Raw genomic sequence first — 24,874 nt, forward strand, 5'->3', positions numbered from 1 at the left:
TGGCTGCAGGAGGAAAACTGATGACAAATAGAAGAGACCAACAATACGAATGGTAACCAAAGAGCCTAGAACAACCTCTAAAGACATTAAAGGTGAACTCCAAGGTCAAGGTGCATCAGTGTCAGATCGCACCATCCGTCGTTGTTTGAGCCAAAGTGGACTTCATGGGAGACGACCAAGGAGGACACCATTGTTGAAAACAAATCACAAAAAAGCCAGACTGGAATTTGCTAAACTGCATGTTGACAAGCCACAAAGCTTCTGGGAAAATGTCCTACAGACGATACAAAACTGGAACTTTTTGGCAAGGCACATCAGCTCTATGTTCACAGATGCAAAAATGAAGCATATCAAGAAAAGAACACTGTCCCTATTGTGAAACATGGAGGAGGCTCTGTTATGTTCTGGGGCTGCTTTGCTGCATCTGGCACAGGGTGTCTTGAATCTGTGCAGGGTACAATGAAATCTCAAAACTATCAAGGTATTCTAGAGAGAAATGTGCTGCCCAGTGTCAGAAAGTTTGGTCTCAGTCGCAGGTCATGGGTCTTGCAACAGGATAATGACCCAAAACACACAGCTAAAAACACCCAGGAATGGCTAAGAAGGAAACATTGGTCTATTCTGAAATCAAAATCTTATTGAACATCTGTGGAAGAAGCTGAAACATGCCATCTCGAGAAGGCACCCTTCAAACCTGAGACAACTGGAGCAGTCTGCTCATGAGGAGTGGACCAGAACACCTGCTGAGAGGTGCACAAGTCTCATTGACAGTTACAGAAATCGTTTGATAGCAGTGGTTGCCTCAAAAGGTTGTGCAACAAAATATTAAGTTAAGGGTAACATCATTTTTGTCCAGGCCTGTTTTCATGAGTTTATAATATATAAAAATAATTCTGTTAAACCACAGTTCACAAGCAATGTCTGATTTTCATTGGTTAATTTTCATAGAATTTTTATTTATTACTACTTTTGTCAGATTCAAGTTATTTCTGTGACCATTGTAGGTTTGTCTTTCATAACCGAGGGGTACCAACAATTTTGTCCACATGTGTATGTCAGTGAAATGTTAAAAAGAAATGTCAGTTTGTTGTGCTCAAGATAAAATGTTAAAAACTTAATTTAATTCCTAATTTTTAATGTGTTAATTCATCCACTGATATTCTATCAGTTAATATTGATGAATGCACAGCTGGGGATTACTTATATAAAACTTACAGAAATGGGATACCGGTGTTAATGAACTCTTGTACCTTATAAATAACAGCAGGTTGTTTTCTTTGACCAGATTGACCATGAAAAACGCATTAAATTATATGTATGTATAGTATTTATATGTGTGCATTTGTAGAAACAGGGAATGTTCCTAATGTCTAATTTCTCTGTAGTGAACTAAAAAGTTTAGTTTACTGTGAAGAAAAAAATCAAACAGGCAAAACTGAATTTATTTGAAAAGTTAAACCTTGTCCAAAAACATTCTCTTAGTATTTTAACTCACTGAACCCCAAAACTCAGTGGCTGGTTTAAAAGATGTGTTCAAGACTAAAAAAATATTCTGAACAGTTTGGATTGGATTGCGTAAAAAATATTTGTTTACATCTTTTTAAAAGTTGTCTTCAAATTTGATTGATGATTATATAGAAACTGATATTTTACCAGACAGACTGTGTGTACTGATTTACTAACAAGAAACTTAGTTATCAGGCCGGTATGCTTGTGTTGTTTGGACTAAAGGTTGTGTGTATTTATTTATTTATTCATACACACTTCTGTGTTTCAGCACGTTATCGCAACCAGACCAGCCAGGCGGAGTCTTATTACCGACATGCAGCTCAGCTGGTTCCATCAAACGGTGAGTCTGAGGGATTTTTCTTGTCTTTCAGGTGTTGGTTTTTGATCAATATGCATTTGAAGTTTGTTGATTTGTAGTTTCCCTTCTCTGTCCAGACTGTGTGTTAAGCCATCTTAGTGTCTTAGTGGACTGAATATTTTGAGTGCTGTCAAAACTTTAAAAAAACTAAAAAATTCAACCTTCCATGAATATTTGTAGTCTTTTTTAGGTCCAGGACGGATTATAGGACAATGATTAAAGTAGGACCTCTGGACTCAAAAACAATTTCTGTTTTGTGGCTGTTCTCAATTGCTTTGGGATAAGAATGAAATTTTTAAGCAGTAACTATCAGTAACTAATTATTCATTAAATTAATAAAATATAGTGGATGCTTTTCCACATGCAGCCATTTTTAGCCACTTACACTTGATGTTTGCTGGTATATACTCTCGAGCAGAGCAGGAATTTGAAGAATACATAAAGTAAATGCCAAGTTAATGAATCATTAATTAAACAGCAAAATATAATGACATTTAAATTTTCTCTTTGATGATTGGACCAACAAAATCTAAGGAAATTAACTTCTACAGTAAATAACCTGTAACATTATCAATTCTGTGTTCTGTTATTTTCTTCAGTTGAAGGTCACAATTTGAGGAAATACACTGTGCCAATAATGATGATAATCAGTGAGAAACAGCAGCACAAGGAAACAACAGCTGCCATCTTTAGTTCTCGGCTAGCATGAACACTGTCTCCTTCCTTACCTTCCATTCTACATAACATATAGGCCTAATCAGATTACATTAGATTTTCATCAGCAAATATTTGTAGTTTCTTGCTCTGAATGTCTCTTGCCTCCTGCAGGTCAGCCGTACAACCAGTTGGCCATCCTGGCCTCCTCTAAAGGAGACCACCTCACCACCATCTTCTACTACTGCCGCAGCATTGCAGTCAAGTTCCCCTTCCCAGCAGCTTCCACCAACCTGCAGAAGGCGCTTTCTAAGGCTCTGGAAAGGTAACAGCACGCCACATAACACACCGTCCACTGCAAAATAAAGTCCTGCACTTCTATGGAAACAGCCCAACCATGAAGAGGGAGAAATAACTCAGAAATCTTCTTCAGAAGTCTACTGTACAGGATGACAAAGTTATAATACCATAAATTAAAACAAAACTTGATTGATTAGTTACCTTACAGAAATTAAACAAATCAGGAATCCCCATGTCCACATTTTTCCAAGAGCCCACAGGTGTTAGCAAAACAGAAAATTTTATTGATATTTAACTATTCATCTGAAAGCATTTGGTGCGAACAGTTTATTTTTTAGTAAATTAATAAATAAAGTGATTCTGATTTTCACAATTTTAAGCATAGATTTGGTTAATTTTCTTGACAGATTTATATTTCAAGGACTGTCAGTTGAAAATTGAAAGCTTCTTTCTGTTTTTGTTGATAAATGGTCAGATTTGAGTGATTTTTTTTATTTTTTATAAAGAAAACATGCCTTTCAAACCCGCTGATGAGTTTTCTTGGTTGACAGAGTTAAAGCCAAAGAAAAGACTTCAATTTGAGTTGCAAGGATTTTTAACAATTACTTTACTTTCTTTGACAACCAACTACTGAAGCGTTGTGTCCGTCTGAGAGGAATCGAAGACCCTCTTTAAATACGAAAGCATTGTGACTGATGTTTTCTCATTTTCATTGCCCTTCCTCTGTGTTTCTGCAGTCGTGATGAGGTGAAAACCAAGTGGAGCGTATCTGATTTCATTAAGGCCTTCATCAAGTTTCATGGTCACGTCTACCTGAGTAAGAGTCTGGATAAGCTGGATGCTCTGAGGGAGAAACTGGAGGAGCAGTTTCAGGTAAAACCAAAAGATCATTTCCACAGTTCAGCATTCTATCTGTGTTTTTTTAATAAATGCACCATGATGTGGAAATGATCCAGACCCAGACAGTCTTTAACTGACTGTTATCAGCGGGAACCTAAACTCAATCCTTTGTTTATGTCTGCTGTCACACGCTTGAATTAATGCTGTCTGGAGGTCAGTAAGCATTACAGAAGACTTTATCACCGTGCCCCTTTTCCAGCTAAACCTCCACAATCCTCTCTGCTTGAGAACACAGGACTGCTTGCCTTTTATGGTTGATTTAAAAAGTAAGGTGCCAGGTACTACAGCTAATCTGCAATACTTGAAGTGTATGTTTTGTTGAAAAATTGTATCAGGTTTTGGCAGATAGCACTCAGAGGTAATATTGCAATTGAAGCTGTCCGATCGTACACCGCAATGGGAGGGGAAAAAAGGACTTAAATGGCTTAGCCATTCATGTAAACACTGACACTACCTCCTGCCTGCCCTTAGTTCCTGCAGTGGAAAGCCGCTGATGGATTCTCTTTGAATCTCGTGAGAATGGAGCAGCCTCACAAGGTAATGACAAGGTTCATTCGTCATATTGTGTGTGTTTGTGTGTGCAGCGGCTGATTCTGCAGAAAGCCTTCAGCTCTCAGCAGCTGGTCCACATCACCGTCATCAACCTGTTTGAGCTCCACCACCTCAGAGACCTGACGGCCGATGGCAGCGAGCAGAGCTACAGCAGCGAGCAGCAGATCAGCTGGTTCCAGTTGCTCGGCCTCTTCAGTAAGAACCATCAACGCACTGTTAACACTTACACTCAAAGGAGCCATGAATACACAACAGCTGTTGTTTATTTGTTGAGCTGACACTTGTCATCCAGACATGGTGGCACAACTTGGAAGTGAAAGCAGGGCTGTTTATTTAATTGTTTAAGTGCATTGAAACTATCCTCTCTAAACTAGTCTCTAAAATCAATGAATAATTGTGGTAAATAGGATAATTATGACCTGTAATATTGATCAAAATGATCATATTTATCATTTTGCCATAATCAGACAGCTCCAGTCAGTTGTATTTAAATATTCTGGCTTTAGAAAAGATGATGTTGACAAAAGGAGGGACTCTGTTGGCAGTTGCTGCCAGTAAATGAGGTAATCATGAACAGGGGCGGAAAGCTGGGTCTGAATGCCATCCAACACAAAATATTTTCAGTGTCTTTGCCAGTGTTACACCATATGAGAAAGGCCCCTAACTGCTTTTTTTCTTTTTAATTTAAGAATAAATCAAGTAAACCTCAGTTTCAGTGTCGCTAGATGGTACTCTGGATCCATGGTAGAAATGTGTCATTCAAGACCAGTATCTGACTCAGCATCTGAATGACTCAGTGATGCAGTTTTGCTATCTGATAAAGAATACTTTTTACTGAGTGTGATGAACAAAATAAATAAAGAAACTGCAGTTATTTTGTTGGGATTCATATTTATACTGAAGAAGAGAAAAGCTGTGTTTCAGATCCCCATTGGTATGCAAGGGTTTTGGAACTGTGTTCCCTAAAAGCCACTTTTGTCTTTGTTTTTTGACATATTGCTTGTTTTATCCCACTAGTCCTTCTGTGTTTATTCACACATAAGAGTGACCCAATCAGATTCAAGGTAAAAAGTGTAGAATTGTGCCTTAAAGGGGGCTACAGCTGTTGTATTTGATACAGCTGGGCCTTAGCAGTGTGATCTACCGCCATACTGTCATTAGGATAATACTGCATCTGAAGGGCTGCCTGATAACAAAAATGAAAAAAATAACTGATGCTCAAAATGCTGCAAAAGGCATTCACACATATTACATTAGCCTTTCATATTGGTTGCACTGGTGTGTTTAACTTTGTCATTTAGTTGCACCCACAACTTTATACACCTCATTTTCAGCTGTTGATGAGCAAATCAGTCTGTGATCAAATTAGATCAGTCACAGACATGGATAGCAGCACTTGTTTGGATGATATGGCGCACTCAGAAGACAGTTGGTTGTCACTGCTGTCTGACATGACTTCTGTCTCCTTAGTGTCCTTCCTCGGTGTGATGTGCAGCCGTGTCCTCCTCAACAAGAACCGAGGCGAGGAGATCATGGGGGAGTGTCCTCTGCCAGCCATCAAGGTGTCTCTGGACTGGCTCAAACTGAGGCCCAGCGTCTTCCACGAGGTCGCTGTTGACAAGAGGCAGTAGTAAGTCCACTGTCTTTCCCTACTTTAATTAAACCTGTGAGCTCTGAGCAATTTCGGGATGTTTGCTGCTCATATTTTTCCTCACTCATTTTGCACTGCAGTGAACAGTCCTGCACCTTTGTGGAAACAGCACAACCATGAAGAAGGAGAGAGAACTGTCTTCTTTGCTGAATGACACAGTTATAGGGCCAAAGACCATAAAAAATTAAATGGTTTTGATTATTTATTTACAAAAGCAAAATGAAAACCTATAGTCAAAATGAAGACAATTTTTCCAAGTTCTCATTTGTGTTACCAATACTAGGGGAAAAATGATGACTCTACATAATATAGATATTTTACTATTTATGTTTTTATTTCATCTGTCCCTCTCTGTTCTGTGTAGATACTGCCTGCAGTTCAACTGAATTTTTGTCATGTCACTGTTGGTTGCAGCTCAGTCAGTCGTGGTTTCTCAGGTTTACTAAGGAATGCAACATTTTTTTATTTTTTTTTTTTTTTTAAATGATCTGCAAACACTTTAACTTTGGTATTTTGAATAAATATCTTGCTTTTAAGCTTAGATTTGGTGTGTTTTTCCAACTAAACAGCACATCACAGAACTGTTGAAGTTGAAAATCTGATGATTCTTTCTATTTTTACAGTTTCTGGTTCTGTTAAATGCCGTCATTTTGGTGAAGGTTCTTGTTAAGATAGAACGACTTTCATAATTTGGGGTCAACACTGAAATGTTTTACTCCCTGGCTGTAGGATGACTTTTGTACTGAAACTTCACCCGCTCTTCCTCTCTCAGTGTCTGGCCCTGGCTGGTGTCCATTCTTAACAGTTTCCAGCCCAAAGAGGATGACGTGTCCTGTTCCTCAGGTAGGACACCAACAGTTATTGACAGATTACAAGCTTCGCTGATACCATCTTTCCTGATCTTTCCTGAGTATGAGGGTCGAAACTGGGCTGCACCATCTGATTGTCAGTCTGCTGCTTTTTAAAGTACCTCCTGAGTTGTTAGTAACTAGTTTCAGTACCTGATTCTAATTTTAGGTTTCCTTTTTTTAACATCTGGCCAGAAACAACAGATAAACTCTGGCTTAGTTTATTTCTGTCAGCCAGTAATCACTGTCCCTTTTGCAAATATTTAGTAACAATAAGAAATAAAACATGTGGGTGTTCTCAGGTAGTCTACTCCTGCTGCTGCCAAGAATGCTGGATAAATCCTGGTATGCTGCGAATGTTTGTCTTTATAAAATTAACACCAGCTCGACCAATGAGAACTTGGTCAGATGAGAGCATATCAACTAATCAATCCACCTGTATCCTGAAGCTCTGCTGAATGTAAATATGTAACAATAAGTTCTGCGGAAGAACTAGTTTGTGCACTTAATGCATAAATTACAATTTACAAAGCTTCTTAGTGGGACTATATTTAAGCTGGCCTACAGGTTCTCCTGCAGGTTCTTTATTTAGCTGAGTGAGTAGAATGAAATATGATCCAAGTTCTTCTCAGGTTACAATCAGACAGCATCCAAATTACTGGAACAAAGAGTGCTGCTGTTGATCGCATGATATGATACAGTGTGCTAAAGGTTAGTCTTCACAGCTTGCCATCGCTTCAGAATAAAAGCTGGTGGTGTTTCTGATTGTCACTGTCTGCACTGCAGAAGTTTTGACCTTCGATCCGCATCAAGTCTGTTTTCTGTTTATAATGACAAGCTTTCAAACTGCAGTGGGTTTGGGGTTCAGAGGGTTAACATACTTTTACAAACAAAATGGAGATTTTATTATTTTTATTTATTTTTAGCTGTAGCTGATGTGTAATCACTGTTTTGTAGCTGAAGCTGTGTTTTTCTCCCCAGTGATGCCCCTGCCAGAGGAATTTGAGCTCCAGGGTTTCTTGGCTCTCAGACCTGCTCTGAGGTACTGCCTCTTCTTCATCACTCAGTAATGGGGTGGGTGTTTGAAAGTTAAAACAATGTTCTGATGCCTGTGGTTGTGTCAGGTGTCTGGACTTCACCAAAGGACATCAGGGCATCCTGGTGGACAGGGATGGCCTGCCAGTGCACACTCGACACCAGAGACTCATCAGTCTGGGAAAATGGGTGGCTGACAACCAGCCAGGGTGAGTGTTCAACCACGCTGTCGCCATCGCAGTTAAAGGTTCATCATTGACAAAACTGATATCAGGGTTGATATTGCTTCAACATTTGTTTCTTTGATTTGGATAAAGGCTTATTCACCCAAGCTGAAAAACTCTCAGATCCAGTCTGATACTATTAAGTTTATTTGTCCATTCCTGCCTCCTGGTGAAAGGAAGTTAGTTTGTCCAGTTCATTTTTAGATTAATTGTATCTGCAGACAGTTTTCAGTGAGACTACTTAAAAGTGTTGTTGAACTGATTTGACAAGGTACATTACCATTCAGTTTTAGAAGAGGCTTAAGGCAGCAAGATCTTTCCACTTGATTGCTGTTACAATGTGGTGAAAGAAACCTAGTAACACATAAAAAAACAACGAGCATAATTTTAAATTGATAAAAATTTTCCATTTACATTTTTATACATGTTAGAACAAATATGTGATAAACATTAACATCGCACACACAGGTGTTACTAATACTGGACAAAATGGGGGCTCTAAATACTATAGATATATTTTACTGTTTACACTTTTACTCCAGGCTGCAAGGTGGTGCAGTTGATTAGCACTGTTGCCTCACAGCAAGAAGGTCGCCGGTTTGTGTCCCGGTAGGGGCACTGGGATCTTTCTGCGTGGAGTTTGCATGTTCTCCCCGTGCAGCGTGGGTTCTCTCCGGGTTCTCCGGCTTCCTCCCACAAGTCCAAAAACATGTTGAGGTTAATTGGTGATTCTAAATTGTCTGTCGGTGTGAAAGTGAGTGTGCTTGGTTGTCTGTCTGTAAGTGTGGCCCTGCGACAGACTGGCGACCTGTCCAGGGTGTCCCCTGCCTTCGGCCTAAGTCGACTCTACTCATTGCATTTTTGGCACATCAACCGTAGAAAGATGTTTCACCATGCTGAATGTATCTTCTGTCTTGTGATGGCGGTGCACATGGACGCAGCGGCCCTTTCAGGAGACAGCGAGAGTAAATGTTTAGTGTCTTGCCTATCCCAGACGTGTATTCCGTAAAACTTACTAATTAAATGATCCTGAAGAAACGCTCTCTCATCTTGCCTGTACTACTGTGTATGTACAGCAAAATGACAATAAATTTGATTTGATCTTCCAACAACTTGCTCCTCTGAATACTGTTTGTTAGTCATGCTTTACAAATTTTAGCGATCCAGTATGTTTTATTTTCCTCTTAGTATCTCTTTCCGCCTTCTTTCTGCTTAAAGACTTTCAATGTAATTTGGTGAACTCAGCAGAAACCCTGAGAAAAAGCTTGATTTAGCACACAACAAACGTAAGTCATTTAGGACATGTCGGACATTGACAAACATTAGCTCATCATGGCTGTCTCTTCTTTGCAGTCTGATCCAGTGCAGAGTGAGTGAGGACGGCCTCCTTGTCTTCATCACTGACATTCCAGAGCAGGCCATCGAGGAGCCACAGGAGAAGGAGGCCCCGGTGCTGCAGGAGTCGTCCAACGGCGAACAGATGCCCAATGACGGTGGAAACTCTGGCCTGAAATCAGTGCTGTCTGCAGGGAAGACGCAGAGCTCGTGGCCTGACAGCTGTGACCGGCCCGTTGTCACCTTCAAGGAGAACATCAAACCCAGAGAACAGAGCCGCGAGCCGACACGAAACCATCACCAGAAAGATGGCGTCAAGGAGCGCCGAGATTTTTCCAAAGGCAACGGGGCTGCTGGGAAAGGAGAGCAGAAGAGGGACGGCAAAAGGAAGAGCGAGTTGAAGAAAGCCAGCCATGAGAAAGCTACTGATGCTGGAAAGCAGGTGGATACGACTAAATTTAATCTAATGTGACTTTCTCACTCACAGAGCTGCTTATTTGAATGTTTGAATGAGGCGTATTATTGAGGAGTTGACTGTTGTTCAGGTGAAGGCGCAGACTGAGCTGAGGAAGACTCCGGTGTCTGAGGCTAAGAAGACTCCCGTCACTCAAACTCAAACTACCTGCTCCTCCCAGTTCATCCCCATCCACCATCCTGGAGCCTTCCCACCACTGCCCAGCAGGCCCGGTATGGTTGTACCTTTACATTTGTATGATATGACAAGCCAATAGTGCCATAATTCACCTCTGTTTGTGTCCGATTTAAATCAAAATGTCACTTTTCATGCTGTCAAAAGCCAAAAAAACTCTAGTAAGATATATTAAGGCGCCACCATAAACCTGTCAATTACAGCTTTTTACATTTTCTGTAGGACAACAATCCCCGGATAAATTACTTACAGAAGGCATTAACCCTTGTGAGAAAACTGTGACAACTTATTTAAGTGATTTATCAATGTCTTTCACCCAACGGACAAACGGCATAAATTCAAAAAATAATTCATAAGTTTTGAACAGCATTAAAAGTGGCGTTATTATTCAAGTGTCTATAAAATATGTGCTTTTTCTGCGTTTGACAACATATAAAGTATTGATATCTTTCAGTTGGAGGATTATTTTGTTTATCAGAATAGTCCAGTGGAGAAACTGGCTGCGTGCGGTGAGTCTAACAGCAACTTTGGACTTAGTTTAAACTCCTGATTGGTTCGTCTGCAGGTTTCCCTCCTTCAGCCTATGTGATCCCTCCCCCGGTGGCGTTCCCAGGAATCCAGGTGAATCCTGGCTTCACCTTCTCCACCGGAGTATCCGTCCCTGGACCTTTCCTACAGCCGGCCGTCCACACCCAGGCAGGCACCCAGGTTCAGGCCGGGAAGCAGTCCCACATTCCCTACAGCCAGCAGAGGCCGTCGGGGCCAGGGCCAGGTCAGGGGCCAGGGTCTTCGGGCCAGGGCCCAGGGCCGATGAACCAGGGCCCCTCCCAGGCTCAGCAACCTCAGGCTCAGCCGCCCTCCCAGCAGGCCTTGCAGCAGTCAGTGCAGCTGCAGGTTCAAGCGATGAGTCAGCAGCAGTCACCAACCAAACCTGTGCAGCAGGTTGGGATGGGGAAGAGTCCACCTCACCACCCAGGACTGCAGCAGGTCAATCACATGATCTTATTTTATTAATTTTGCGACTGATTATTTTCCAATGTATGATTTCATACAAGTTAACTCTGAACAGTTTCTAGTTATTTTTTGTGCCGGTTTTATTCATTTTGATTTTTTTCCCCCTGCAATGTAAAGTCTTACACCTCTACTGAAACAGCACAACCATAGTTGTGTTGTTTCCATCGTGTGAAGGAGAGAACTCTCAAAAATGTCTGCTGTGCTGTATGACACAGTTAGAATGCCATAAATTATGAAACATAAAACACAAAAGTTGAATTACTTTTACTATTTATTTTTCAAAAATAGAAAACTTTTCCCCGTGTCCACAGGTGTTACTAATACTGGTGCTGTTGGCGTCACAAGCTACAGATATTTAACCGTTAACATTTTTACAGCCTCGACAAACTGCATTTTTGGCACATCAGATGTAGAACGATGCTTCACTATGCTGAATGTATCTTCCAACAACTTGCTCCTCTGAATACTTTTTTTGAGCCTTGCTGCATTTATTTATTGATCCAGCATGTTTTATTTTCCTCTCAGTCTCTCTTGTCGTCTCCTTTCTGCTCTGTGGAAATACTGATTCATAAAGAATCAATATTTTTTTGCCATTTGTGTGCAAACAGACAGTCTGGGCACGTTGGAAACACCTTGTCAAAATAGGTGAGCAATAAAACACTATACAATTGTAAAAGATACAATAGAACAATAGAATAAATAAATCTGAAAGCTGCACACGGAATTAGTAATGTTACAGTTTACCTGAAAACTCACTGAATTTTTGACTGTTGGTCACAGCTGACTCAGTCAATTTTTTCTTTGGTCTGCCAAGGAGATCATCATGTTTTGGTTTTTACAGGATGTAGTCCATACAGTTATATTTGTAATCTGTTTAAGCTATACATATAAATAGTGAACATTAAAATAGCTTTAGTCTGTACACTTCAGTCAGTCATCATTTTTCGCAGTATTGGTAACACCTGTGGGAGCTTAAAATATAGCAAACATGTTGATTGTTTGATCCCTCAAAATCAACTTCAGGTATTTCTTTTTTTTGTTTTATAGCATTATAAGTGTTTCATGTTGCTCAGAAGACATTTGGGAGTTCTCTCTCCTTCTAGCCATAGTTGTGTCGTTTCCATTTTGATGCAGACCTTCATACTGCAGAGACAAATGAAAGGTCTAGAAACTGCATGGAATTCAGAGGGTTAGAAGAAATGTGACAGCCTTCAACAGAGATGACAGCTGTATATGCGCTGATAGTTTACTCTGGTGTGTCTGATCTGAACAGTATATGCAGGTCCAGGACCAGCCGGCTCAGATGTGGAACCAGGCCCAGGCGGCCCTGCAGAAGATTCCTACCATGCAGATGTCCATGAAGCAGCCTCAGCAGCAGCAACAGCAAGCCTTCTACATAGCGGCTCAGGATCCTCTGAAGATGTACGAGCACCAGCTGCAGGCGCCAGCTCCACCACAGCTCTCCAATATGGAAAAGAAGATCAAATATCCTGATGTCAAGATGCAGGACTTCTACTGGGAGCCCTCGTACAGGATGGGGGACGGCCTGGCTGTAATGGCTGACAGGATGAAGAGGCCTCCACCGGGCAGCATGTGTTCAGAGCAGGATGGCCCTGCCGGACCCCGCGGACCCCCGTATGAGGTGACCTGCTCTCAGGGGACAGTGTGGGAGGAGAGTGTCCAGTGCAGTCTGCTTTTCTGTCTCTGTGCTTCTTTTTCCTGCTTTTTCTGGTCTCTTTTCTGATCACAGAGGTAGAGTCGGGTAGCAGCATTTAAAGTTGGACAGCCCAGGTATTATTACTCCTGGTGGTGCTCTACGGGGGAAAATTAGGTGGAACTGATTGAATTGTTGCAGTGATGGAGTCACATTTTAAAATTCAAACATCTGATTTGGAAGTTTTCTTTTAAGAACATGTATCCCAGCATCCCAGTGCAGGAGCTGCTCACAGCAGCCTAAAAAAGGGTTTCTTCTTACCTTAAATCTCCAGCACTAATGAAGACTTATCTGTGATATAGCAAGCACAACTGGATGCTTACCTTAATTAACGTAAATACTAACTAACCCTCTGAACTCCAAGCAGTTTTTTTAATCTTATTTTTCTTGTCTTATTTGTCACTGCAATATTAAATCCTGCACCTCTATGGAAACAGCACAATAAGAACTAGAAGTAGAGAGAACTCAGAAAGTCTTCTATGCAGTATGACCATCACAATGTCGTATATCAGAAAAAAAGGAAAAACGATAGTTGAATTTCTTAGAATTTTTTAAGTCTGTTTCCATACTTGCCTCCTTTCGGCTCTGTGTAAACACAGCCTGCAGTTCAAGCCAGTTCAACCAGAAAATTGCAGCTTTTTTGTCATATGGCTGTTGATTACAGATTAGTCAATAATAACTTGTTGCCCTGAAGAGTGACATTTTCTTATTTTCTTTTTTTTTTTTACAGAATTGGGTTCCTACAAATGGCTTACTTTTGGTGATTTTTTTTTTTTAATGGGACATGTAGAATATTGTGATTATATAGCATAATTTTAAGCTGAGATTTAGATGTTTTGAATGATTAAAAATGTAATTTGGTAACTATTAGGAACAATTCTTTGTTTTCAAGTGGTTGATTTTGTCTGTTTCTTTTTTTTTTCTAAAGCTAAAATGCCTTTTAAAATTTTCCAGTGGCCTTTGGGGTTCAGAGGTTGTTTTCTTCACTTACCTCTCCACACTGCAAAAAATCAAGGACATCCCAAGCAAGAGTTCTATCTCTGACATGTAGAGCACCATATGATGCTTAACTTAACTTTCCAAAACATTGATTCAATTGACAGGAAATAATTAACAGATTAATCTGCAATAATAAAAAACAATGTCAGCTGCATCCCGAGTACAGTATGAGGAAAATAATTAGTTTTTTTTTAACTTTAATGCATGTAAATATATTGTAGTGAACCCAAAAGACATCATATTATAAACCTGTAAATGAGCAGAGTATGGGCTCTTTACCTGCTCTCCGTTAGTCTTCATTGCATCTTGATGAAAGCATAAGATTTTCAGGATTTTGTAATTTTGTAAATTTCATAGTAACTTGATAACTAAAAAAATAACAGAGATAGTTTTTTTTTTTATTCGAGCCTTTTCAGCTTATACAACAGCAAGAACAAAGAATTCAGTAAATATTCTGAAATTTTAATAAAATAATGACTCATCTCTAGCATTTGTGTGTAAAAGCATTTATAAAATGTATGTTTATTTCGGAATGACAATCTTGATTTTAAAAATTTAAGCGAGTCTGAGGAGAAGTCTTCTTGTATTTAAAGGATTTGATCTTTGATCTGACTTGTTAAAATCAACTTTTTGAACAGTGTCAGCTTGCAGGCTTTTGTAGCTTTTAGCATAACTTTCCTTCTTTCCACCTCTGTCTTACTGGCTTGCCTTCTTTCTTTTTTCTCTTGTTTTTTTTTTTTCTTTCTTCTTCTTCCTCCTCCTCCTGCCCCTGTTCTTCTTCTTCTTGCTTTATCTCACTAGGACAACAAGAGCTCGCCTCTTCTACCTCCAGACCTGTTAAAAACTCTAGCAGATTTTGAGGAGGAGGAGGAGCTCGTCTTTACTAAGCCTCCTGATTTCTTCCAGGCCTTGGCTGGCCCTCTTAGCACTGCACCTGGACCAAATATATTTGTATGTAGCCCTGTCTTCGTCATCCAACACCCTCCCTCCCAATCCCTAAACCCCTGACCTCCCTGCATCCAGATCTAAAGCCACACTCTGCTCATCAGTTTTCATCTTTTCACCAGAGCTGCTCACACATTTTTTTGTTGTGTAGAAGAACAATAATTTGGTCTGATTATCAAGAAACACAGAAAACATTTACAGACTCCTTTACCAACCAAAAATCTCCAGATTAACAAAGAAACAGTTTACCTCAAAATGCAAGTACAAATACTTAGTTTTCTGGTGTTTCTTTGGAATTTAAGAACTGTAAGTCAGATTTGGCATTTGGTATGGAAGACTTTTGGCTTAAAGCAAAAGAAATTAATTTATGCAGTACTAACCAGTAAGAGCATGGGTCCTCTTATGGTTTTTTAACTTGTAATAGCTGCTAAACCCTCTGAACTCAAAGCAGGTCCTGGGTGTCGATGACTCCTGTTGTATTTTTCCTCATTTTACTCTGCAATATAAAGTCCTGCACCTCTATGGAAACGGCACAACAATAGCTGGAAGTGGAGACAACTGCAGTGAATGTGTTCAGTGTAGTATGACACAGTTATAAAGTCATGAATCTTAAATAAACATTTTCAACATTTTTGTGAGTGCTACAGGTGTTACCAGTACTGGGGCGAAAATGGCTAAAACACGAACATAGATTTGATTCCATAGTTGCAGTGTGCTCTGTGTAAACACAGCCTGCAGTTCACATGAAAAAATAATTTTTCTGAGGTAACTGTTGGTCACAGCTGAGTCAGTCGTGGCTTTTCAGTTGTACACAAGAGCTCAAAATGTTTTGTTTTTATAAGATCTGGTGCAAGTGTTTTTTAAATGAGACATCAGAATAAAGTGATTTTGATCACATTTAAATGCTTAGATTTTGTTAGTTTTCCAAATAGAGCTGTAGGTAAAGGACCATCAGAAAGTTGTAAATCTGACTATTATTCTGGCTGATAAATGGTCTTTGGCATTTTTTTTTCAAAGTGAACGTATTTCTCAAATCCACTGGGGGGTTTTGGAATTCAGAGGGCTAGCAGCTGGTAATCCTTCAGATTGTGGCTTTATTTGCATGCTGAATGTCTTTAAATATGAAATGACGTGATACCTCGTGGAAAACCTGGAGATTAAAAAAAAAAAAAAAAAGAGAGAGAGCGAGAGACAAATATGAACTGGTTTTGTGCTTTTTTTTTCTTAGAAAATTGCACTTATTCTAGCAGATCTTCAGCATTTATTTTCAGAGATTTACTCCTCAACTACAGCAGATTCATACCTTTGTTATGATTTAAGTGAGACAGTCAGACTACTGTCACTTCAGTTATGAAGTCGTGACCGTAAACTCTCCTACAAGAACCCTCTGTGGTCGTAGGAACACCGTTTATACACCACAGTTTGTTTGATTTGCAATGCATCAGCTGTAGTCTGGAGAACTAAAACCTCAGGATGTCAAAAGATGCTCAGAAAATATAACAAATGCTCCCATCGAAGTCCCCACAAGGAAACTGGATGAATTAGTTTGTTTTAAAGAATTATAAGTTTTATTGTCATCATAATGCTGTGTAAGACAGCAATACAATGAAATTTCAATGGCATTCCCTGAGTAAACGACAATCTATAAAAAGACATTCTCATAAATGATGAAAACAATAGATTTTAAAAGTTAATATGGAAAGTTGCAGTGCTTAAAGTACTAGGTGTGGCAGCAGGAAAGGCTGATAAATAACAGTACGATTTTTTTTTAGTACTTAAAGGCTCAATGCAAAGTTTTTTCAAATAACAGTATGTGTTGGAAAGCATAAAATTTCAGTGTTTTTGGTACCAATTGCCAAACTTTTGGTGTTGTGACTTTCATGATAAAAAATCTGATTTGACTGGACACCCCAACAGCTATACGAAATGCAAATAAAAAAGATGTAAGCATGTCTTTTCATTGACCAGATCATAGGAACTTCCACTAGTGACACCTCTGTCTCCTACAGTTGCTTCACAATAAAAGTCCTCCACCTTCATGACTTCCGGAAGGCTTTTACTGTGACACAGCTGCAGCTGCATGACCAACTCCTGCACAGTGTTTTTCTTTCATGCACTGAGCTTTTGTCTGTCTGTCGCCACTTCATCTGTCCTTCGTCTCTGCAGCTGCCGAACCAGACCAGGATGGAGAGCGGCCCGGAGGTCGTCAGCCAGTCGTCTTCTCTGCTGCCCATATCTGGCTTCCCCATGCAGGTCAGAGCTTCCTCCACCATCTCCATCTCCTGACATCTAACATGTTCTTAGGTTGTTTCCTCCTGAAATTCACCCAACACACCATAAAAATAGGCTTTTGTCAGTCTGAGAGGTTCCATCGGGAGCTAGGGGCAGGGTTATCGTGACCACCGAGACTGATGAATGGGACACACAAGTGGTGATTTTTGTCGTTTTTTTCCAGGACGTCTCTGGTCCAATCGCAGATGTATTGGAATTAGTCCTGGGACACACGGAAGTTTTGCACACACTGTTGCACACTGAAAGCTGGTACAACTGTGTCCCACCAGCAGTACCACTGTACTGGAAAACAGGACTTTTATAACTTCGGTGTGCTGCGGTATTTACGCTTAGACATGCGGTCTTCTTGTGAAAAACAACGCGCACCTGCATGCGCTGTTTATTCCGCTCATAGAAAAGACCACATGAGAAAAAAATCACTCAGTTTCATCTTGGAACAAATCTGACATTAGAACGCCCTAGTTTACTCTTTTTAAAGTCATTCTTGGTCGCACACCGGTCTGTGTACCGCAGCCACCAACAGCAACTACTGCAGCCTGCAGTGTGGGATGTTCAGGGAACATTGTAAATTGTAAAGCCTATTGATAAGAAAATGTTCAGCAAGTCATATGTTTTTCCTGTGACAAAGAAGGAAGTAAAAAAAAAAATGTTGGAGCCCTGTGTGGACTTCCATGTGGCATGAGCTTTGTTCAGTAAACGGCTACGTATGCAGTGATGTATAGAGTAGCTCTGTCTTCGCTCCTTGCTGATGAAAAAGCAACCGGTTCTTTGGAGGTGCCACATTTGAGCCAGCTAAGCACCGGCCCTAGCACCGCCACAGAACTTGCACCTGGTTCTTTTTGGTGGAAAAGGGATAATAGTGTGCGCATTTAGCGCACAACTTCTAGGAATTTTAACCTGATTCGCACGACTATACACTGTATTATAGCATTATTGCACAGTGAATCTTCGGCCTCTAATAATTGTATTTTTGGCTCAGTCTTGTATATTCCATTCTATTTCTTTCCAGATTTTGTTTAGTCTTTTTGAAACATTTTCTTCAATTTTCTGTGTAATTTAGCCTTTAATAAAAAATGTAAATTAAAATGGCCATCAGTATTTCAGCTGGTGGACTTGATGTCAAATGAAAAGCAGTCTGAAAACTTGTTGAAGCAACAGATGGCAAAGTAGATAATTATTTATACGGTTATCTGCTTTTTTATACCTCAGTCAGGTGCAGCTACATGTCTAAGATTTGATTCTGTTTTGAGATAGCAGGGTTTTATTCTAGATGAGGAATTTTTGGTGCCTCCAAAAGAGGTTTTAAACACAGCGCCAAAATGATTAGAAATTAAAGGTTTCATTTGTTATGATTTTTTCTTATAAATGGGTTTTATTATTCAGCACAATAAACATTTTTGTTTACGAAATGTGTAGAATTCAGTCAGATAAGATAGCACAGATTCATGATCTTTACTGTATGTGAGTCGATCATGCTCACAGTCATTAGTAGTCACCAACCAAAGGTCCATCCTGAGGCATAAAAAACCCACAGTGGTTTTAGCTCTCCTCGTCACAATGGTCTCCTGTCACATTTTTGCTTGCTGTAGACTCATTTTTTACTGCAATATAAAGTCCTGCACCTCAGTGGAAACAGCACAACTATAGCTAGAAGTAGAGAACTCAGACACATCGTTTGTGCAGTAGGACACAGTTAGAATACCCGTTACACACACAGTTATGGTGCAAACACTTCATTTTTGGCTTAATTTTTTAATTTGACTTGCAGAATAAAAAGATTTTAAATAAATAAGCTTGAATTTGTTCAGTTTTTCGGACTGAACTGTACAACCCAAATGATTAGTTCAAGGTTAGAAAGGTGAAAATCTGCCATTTTTTTTCTTGTGTTTATAGTTTCTTGCTGATAAATGATGTCATTTTAGGATTTTTTGAAAATAACATTCTTTTCAACCCGGATTTTTGCAAAGGTTGAAAACTGACACAAATTGGAAAAGATCTTTGATTTAGTTAAATTTAAATGTTTTCATAATCAGATATGCCGTGAACATTATTTGTGCTGCAAAAGGAATGTTAGAATGATGTTTAAGTAACTTGTCAGGATCAAGTAAACTTCCTGGAAATGAAAGCATCAAAATCATATTCAGTAAGAAAACGCAATTATGTGCTTGTGTGGTCAGGAGTACAACCAGAACAGCATCTTCAGCCAGGCCTACGGTAAAAACCTGCCACCCAGCTCCAAGCCCGATGTTCCCATGATGCACCAGGAGCCATCGCTCTACTCACTGTTCGAAGGAACTCCATGGTCGCCCTCTCTCCCTGCCAGCTCAGGTATGTCACACCTGCACAGACGTAAAGGGAATAGATTTAGAATCTGCCCCATGAAACAAGACTGATGTAAGCTGTGCTCTTAATTGGCAGACCACTCCACCCCGGCCAGCCAATCCCCTCACTCCTCCAATCCCAGCAGCCTGCCATCCTCCCCGCCAACGCACAACCACGGAGCCATGCCCTTCTCGAACTTTGGGCCTATTGGGACTCCAGACAGCCGAGACCGCCGGGTGGTGGACCGCTGGAAGGCCGACAAGACAGGTGAGCCCAGGACAAGATATGAACCTTCTAGAGTCTGAGCCATGTTTTTCCTTTTAGTGCGGACTCAGCTCTGTTGCTCCACAAATATGTGTATCAATTCACTACTTTACATCACAGACAAGTTACTGATATAGTTTAGAAAACATTAACTTTTTAGATAGGAAGTGATATCACAGGATCTTGCAAAAAGTTATGAAGTCAAGAAACCAAAGGAAATGTGACTTTCTCAGCTATTCATTCAATTTGCAAATCAAAATTATGATATGAAGCAGGTAGCAAAGGCTGCATTTTAAAACAGTGTGACTTTCATGTATATTTTTGTAGGGTCATAACTTCAGTTTAAAATTGCTAAATTCCACAGTTATCTCCATAATTATCAAACACTGTGGGGTCTTAGCTTTTAAATTAGTTAGGTTGACCTCCAAAATTACTAGTCCTGTAGAGTCTCAGCCTCACTGTGTATTAGGGTTGAACAAAATAGTACGCTGCATCATTTTTTGTAGCATTTAAGTCCTTAATATGTAAACTTCTTAGATAAATTCACATTATAAGTAACACTAAAGGATTTTAACCCCAACATTTAAACTTGTTAGGTTAATTCATACCACAATTTGTTTTCATTGTTTATTTATTTATTTTGCCAGAAAGCACTTTTGCATCACAGCAGTTATTTTAAATGTGCTTATTAATTACTAATGACTTGACTTTTTTGTGGTCACCATCCAAACAACAACTGAGCTGTTATGATGCACATTTGCAAAAATCTGTTTACAACCTGGGAACACACAGACAAAAACTTAAACTTTAGAATGTATAAAACTATTTAGTTAAAAACTCTCATTACCCATGCAGAGCAGTGATTCTGCTTCTAGATCTTGATGTTTGGTCCTTGTGTCTTTTAGGAGCAGTCAGCGGCTTCGGTTTGGACTACCTGCCGGCTGCAGCCTCCTCTGCAACTTCGGACACCAGCTGGCACCAGGCTGGATCAACCGGCAGCTCCTGGACCAATCAGGAGTCTCCAATGGAGGAGTCGTCCTCCACTGTGCTGCTCGACAGCCTCAAGGTCCGCTAACGTCACCGCAGGCTTTTAATTTGCAACCCAGTTTTGATTTTGTTTGTTACGCAACACACAGGCAGCGGTTAATGTGTGACACCTGTGAGGTCTATACAAAATATTGAATAGTTTGACTTTCTGGAATTAAAATTGCATATATTATCATCATTTTAACTAGTTTTAGTTGCAATGTTTTTATTCCAGTTATCTATGTCTACATTCTGACCAGTCAAAATTATAGTTAGATATTTCTGTAATTCAGTTTGGATTAGTCAGAATAACATCTGCAGATATTTTAAACACCATTATGACATAACTGAATAATTGTGGGTGACGTTTGCTGCTTATGCGAGGCTGCCTGCTGCCTATTGTTGTATTATGTTTACAAGCCACCTCCTACTTGCCGCAGCTTTTGGCATAACCCCAGATATCGGCAACGTCATTTCACCAAGTCAAAACTCTAATTCATGATACCTGAATTACATTTTAATGAGATAAATTTCCAGTTTGATCTGGTATAGCAAGCATTTTTTAACATATAGCACGGGTTGGTTTTGCCTATATCCAGAATATACTCCCAATAGTAAAAGTGCTGTCATTTTTTGTAGAATGGATTTTTTAAAATGTTACAACAGTCTGCCATGTTCTGACCATTTCAACCATTTCTGCTTCAGATATCACAATTTACTTTGCTAATATCTGCAGTTAAATTGTTGATATCTGTAGTAAAAAAAATCTTCTTATTGTATACATCTGGCAGCACTGAGGCAAAATTTACTGATTTAGTCATACAGATTTTTAGATAAATGTTTCTCTGTATCACGTGATCCCGGAGGGCTGCACTACAAATCAAGTTCTTTGCTTAAGACAGCTCGACAAAAACTAAAACTCCAGTCAGAGCAACAGGTATTGTTGTGGTTTTCAGCTTTCTTTTTTAACTCAGCCTTTCTGCTTTAATCTCTGTACACGTTCACATAAAGAAGGCGTTTAATGCGTCATGTGACTCTTCTTCTGCACAAAACGAAACGAGTGTGTGGCACCTACTTTAGTTAACAGGTTGTTTTAATGGAGAACAACCAAAAATGAAAAAAAATGATGATGTTAAAAAGCGCTGCTACTGCAAACGATGCAAAACAAGGATGCTGGTATAAAACTGGTAAATATGTATTAATGTATTTGTTTTACTGATCGATGCAGCCACTTATTTCTGACAGCTGCACATTAGAGTTAAACTGTAGACGTCAAATATTTAAATGCAATATTGTATTGAAGTGTATTCAGGCCTGACACTATTCTATAATGAAGGGCATTACTACAAATCCAAGTGAAATGAATGTTACTGATTAAATATTCTCAGTAACAAATACCAGTAGAATAATAATTTTCTAATCAGCTGCAGTACCAACTGTGTAAAACAGACTTGGCAGCAAATCAGGACCAAACGCAAAAGCATTTTTATATGATTTATGCATCCCCAGATAAATATATGTAACATTCCATGGCAACATGATGCATACAGTGTGTGATACTATAACTACATGACTTCATTCAGTGGTTTTAGATAAAACACATTCCCTCAGCTGAGAATCTGTTTGCTCCTAAGGAATCGACAGGAAACAATTTGTTTAAAGTAAGCTTCTTGCAGCCAATTTAATTTGAAACTGAAACAGAAACAGAACCTGCTCTAGACCAGCTCCACAGCATCAGTTACCATGGTGATCTAGCATGTTAAAAGAGAGCCACCTTAGTGAGACTAAAAACTCTGACTTCCGGCTCGACATACTGGCTAACCCACTAATCTTGTTTCGTAGTACAGCCCTCTGGACTCTTTCTCCTTGTTAATAGCTTCATGTTAACACTCTGCTGTCCTCTGCAGTCGATCTGGTCGAGCTCCATGATGCAGCCGGGCCCTTCGGCACTGGAGCAGCTCCTCCTGCAGCAGAAACAGAAGCAGCAGCGAGGTCACGGCGCCATGAACCCGCCTCACTGAACGTGCAGCCCGAGGCGGCGCTTTGTGTCCGGACGTCAACAAACCACCACCAGGAGAAAACGGAGGGGAAAAAAAACAGAAGTTTGACCGAAGACGAGCTCCAACTAAAATGGGATATTAAACCGGCGAGAAACGGTGGAGGCTGGGGAGGCGACACGACCCCCCGACGAGGCTGAATCACCACCCCCACCCCCCTCGGCTGTCGAGGAGCGGTGATGCACCTCCTGGATCGGAGGGCGCGGCAGGATCTCTTCAACCGCGGTGCCACGCGCCACGCTGCCGCCGGGTTTCCTTCAACCCGCGGAAATCTGAACATTGAGGAACACACCTCCCTCTCACCACCACTGAACCCCCCTTGGTTTTGGACAGACGCCACGTCTCCACATCTCCTCTCTCATTCAGAAGAACTCCTCCTTTCTTTGGAACATGAAAAAAAATTTTAAAAAATAGAAATAAACCAATGACCTCCTCGACGTCTGCTGGGTTCTGACGGGGCGCCGGTTTTTAGCGTCTCCGCTGCCGCAGACTGAAGCGGGGCTGAGAGCGAGGACAGTGTGGCAGTTGTGTTCAGGGGGGGAGGTCAGGTGAAGCACCGGGGGTCAAAATAACAGACTGGACTTTCTGATCTCTCCATTCATTTTCATTACTGTGGAGGAAGAGGAGGAGGAGGAGGAGGAAGGCTCTCTGTAGCTGAGTGGTTGAAAGAAGTGAAGGAGGAAGGTTTGGGTTACAGCTATATAAATATATACATACATATATATTGCCATAGTTGGACTTTAAACGGGCCTTGTCTCTTAGCCGAGTTGTGAAAACCAGGAGTGGACGCTGCTTTGTGAAGCCGGGCGTGACGCCAGGCTGACCGCTCGCTTGCTCGTTGTCCAGCCTTTTATTTTGAAGGAAGAACCTCGAGGCCTGACGATGGCATGGCTTCATGATGCCGGCGAACGTCACGGGAAAGAAGTGCAAAAGGAAGATGGGGGAAGGGGCTAAGAACAAAAAAAAAAACCTGTCGATCTTAGGGATAGTATTACTGTTAGCTTCAAGAGATTGCAGATATAAAAAACAAAAACAAAACAAAAAAGAAACTGTATTTTGTGATTTGTTCGTAGCAGTTTTAGCTTTACGCCCTCTGAGGTGAATACAGGTATGTCTATTAGCTTCCTGCTTGAATATTTTTGGGGTTCTCTTCCTCTCTTCTTCCTGTTATTTCTTTAATTAATGAAGAAAAAACTAAAGATGTGCCCCTGCTTGCTTACTTAACCTGCATTGACTGTTTCTTTTTGTTCATGTTCTGCCTTTTTACTAGTTTTAAGCAGCTCTGTCGGCTCCTCTGTGCCTGCTCCCTGTCCTGTTACCGCTGACTGCTGTAAAGGTGGGCATGAGGCCACAGACAGACAGACAGATGGACAGACAGACAGACAGACAGAAAGGTAGACAGGTAGGCTTGTACAGGTAGTTGGCTCAGCCTGAATGTTCTTCATTTCCTATTCTTCAGTAAGCACTACTGCAGCTCAACCCTGTACAGCAGATTTTTTTTATGAATGGTAAACCTGCAGCTTTGACTTTATTTATTCTGTAACTAAAGCTCCTTTTTCAGCCTAAAAGTCAAAAGGATGACGAGCTCAGACCTCTTTATGTGCAGTGACTTTTGCATTTTCCCCCCACCTCGAAAAAACAAAATTCCTGATACGTCTTTTGTTTGGGTTTAAATTGTAAAACACACCTGTTAGAGAATCCCAGACCCAAATGATAGTTGCCCTTTGTGATTCTTATGTTTTTTTTTTTTCATGTCAATCAATTAACCCTCTGAACTCCAAGAAGTTTCTGGACATTTTTTGCTGTCTTATTTTTCCTCACTGTGGGTTTTTTTTTTTTTTTTACTGCAATATAAAGTCCTGCACCTCTATGGAAACAGCACAACCATGACTAGAAGAAGAGAGAGCTCAGAAATGTCTGCTGTGCAGTTAGAACACAGTTAACCAGAAAAAAGAAATGTATATCTTTGTTTGTTTTACAAAAATGGACAAAACCTGGAATCAACATGTCCAACATTTGTGTTCCAAGTGCCCACAGTTATTACTGGGAAAATGATGATTCTACACACTGTAGATATTTTACTTTTTACATTTTTAATTTGTTTCCACACTTACCTCTCTGTTCTGCTGTTGCTCTCAGGGGGACAGAATGGGGTGCAGATGCTTTATTTTTGGGGAATTTTTAAATTACACTTAAAATAAAGGGATTTTGAAATATCACAATTTT

At 40.2% G+C, this 24,874-nt stretch overlaps 1 protein-coding gene across 2 annotated transcripts in view; it reads left to right on the top strand.

Moving 5' to 3' along the window:
- smg7 (SMG7 nonsense mediated mRNA decay factor) overlaps window positions 1-23,872 on the top strand; it is a 38,036-nt gene extending 14,164 nt beyond the window's left edge. The window contains exons 6-23 of one of the 2 annotated variants that reach the window (XM_008275685.1): window positions 1,778-1,849; window positions 2,696-2,846; window positions 3,559-3,694; window positions 4,306-4,468; window positions 5,744-5,903; window positions 6,697-6,767; window positions 7,754-7,814; window positions 7,897-8,016; window positions 9,385-9,808; window positions 9,912-10,053; window positions 10,581-11,002; window positions 12,303-12,671; window positions 14,544-14,693; window positions 16,854-16,940; window positions 19,157-19,307; window positions 19,398-19,568; window positions 20,471-20,631; window positions 22,499-23,872. In XM_008275685.1, coding sequence (XP_008273907.1) covers window positions 1,778-1,849; window positions 2,696-2,846; window positions 3,559-3,694; window positions 4,306-4,468; window positions 5,744-5,903; window positions 6,697-6,767; window positions 7,754-7,814; window positions 7,897-8,016; window positions 9,385-9,808; window positions 9,912-10,053; window positions 10,581-11,002; window positions 12,303-12,671; window positions 14,544-14,693; window positions 16,854-16,940; window positions 19,157-19,307; window positions 19,398-19,568; window positions 20,471-20,631; window positions 22,499-22,612 — 3,125 coding nt within the window. In that variant the 3' untranslated portion in view covers window positions 22,613-23,872. The remainder of the gene's footprint in view (window positions 1-1,777; window positions 1,850-2,695; window positions 2,847-3,558; window positions 3,695-4,305; window positions 4,469-5,743; window positions 5,904-6,696; window positions 6,768-7,753; window positions 7,815-7,896; window positions 8,017-9,384; window positions 9,809-9,911; window positions 10,054-10,580; window positions 11,003-12,302; window positions 12,672-14,543; window positions 14,694-16,853; window positions 16,941-19,156; window positions 19,308-19,397; window positions 19,569-20,470; window positions 20,632-22,498) is intronic. The other variant, XM_008275686.1, reaches the window with a different exon arrangement.
- Window positions 23,873-24,874: the final 1,002 nt, after the last annotated feature.

The sequence above is a fragment of the Stegastes partitus genome, unplaced genomic scaffold (genome assembly GCF_000690725.1).
Source record: "Stegastes partitus isolate 25-593 unplaced genomic scaffold, Stegastes_partitus-1.0.2 Scaffold57, whole genome shotgun sequence".
Classification (NCBI taxonomy): Eukaryota; Metazoa; Chordata; class Actinopteri; family Pomacentridae; genus Stegastes; species Stegastes partitus.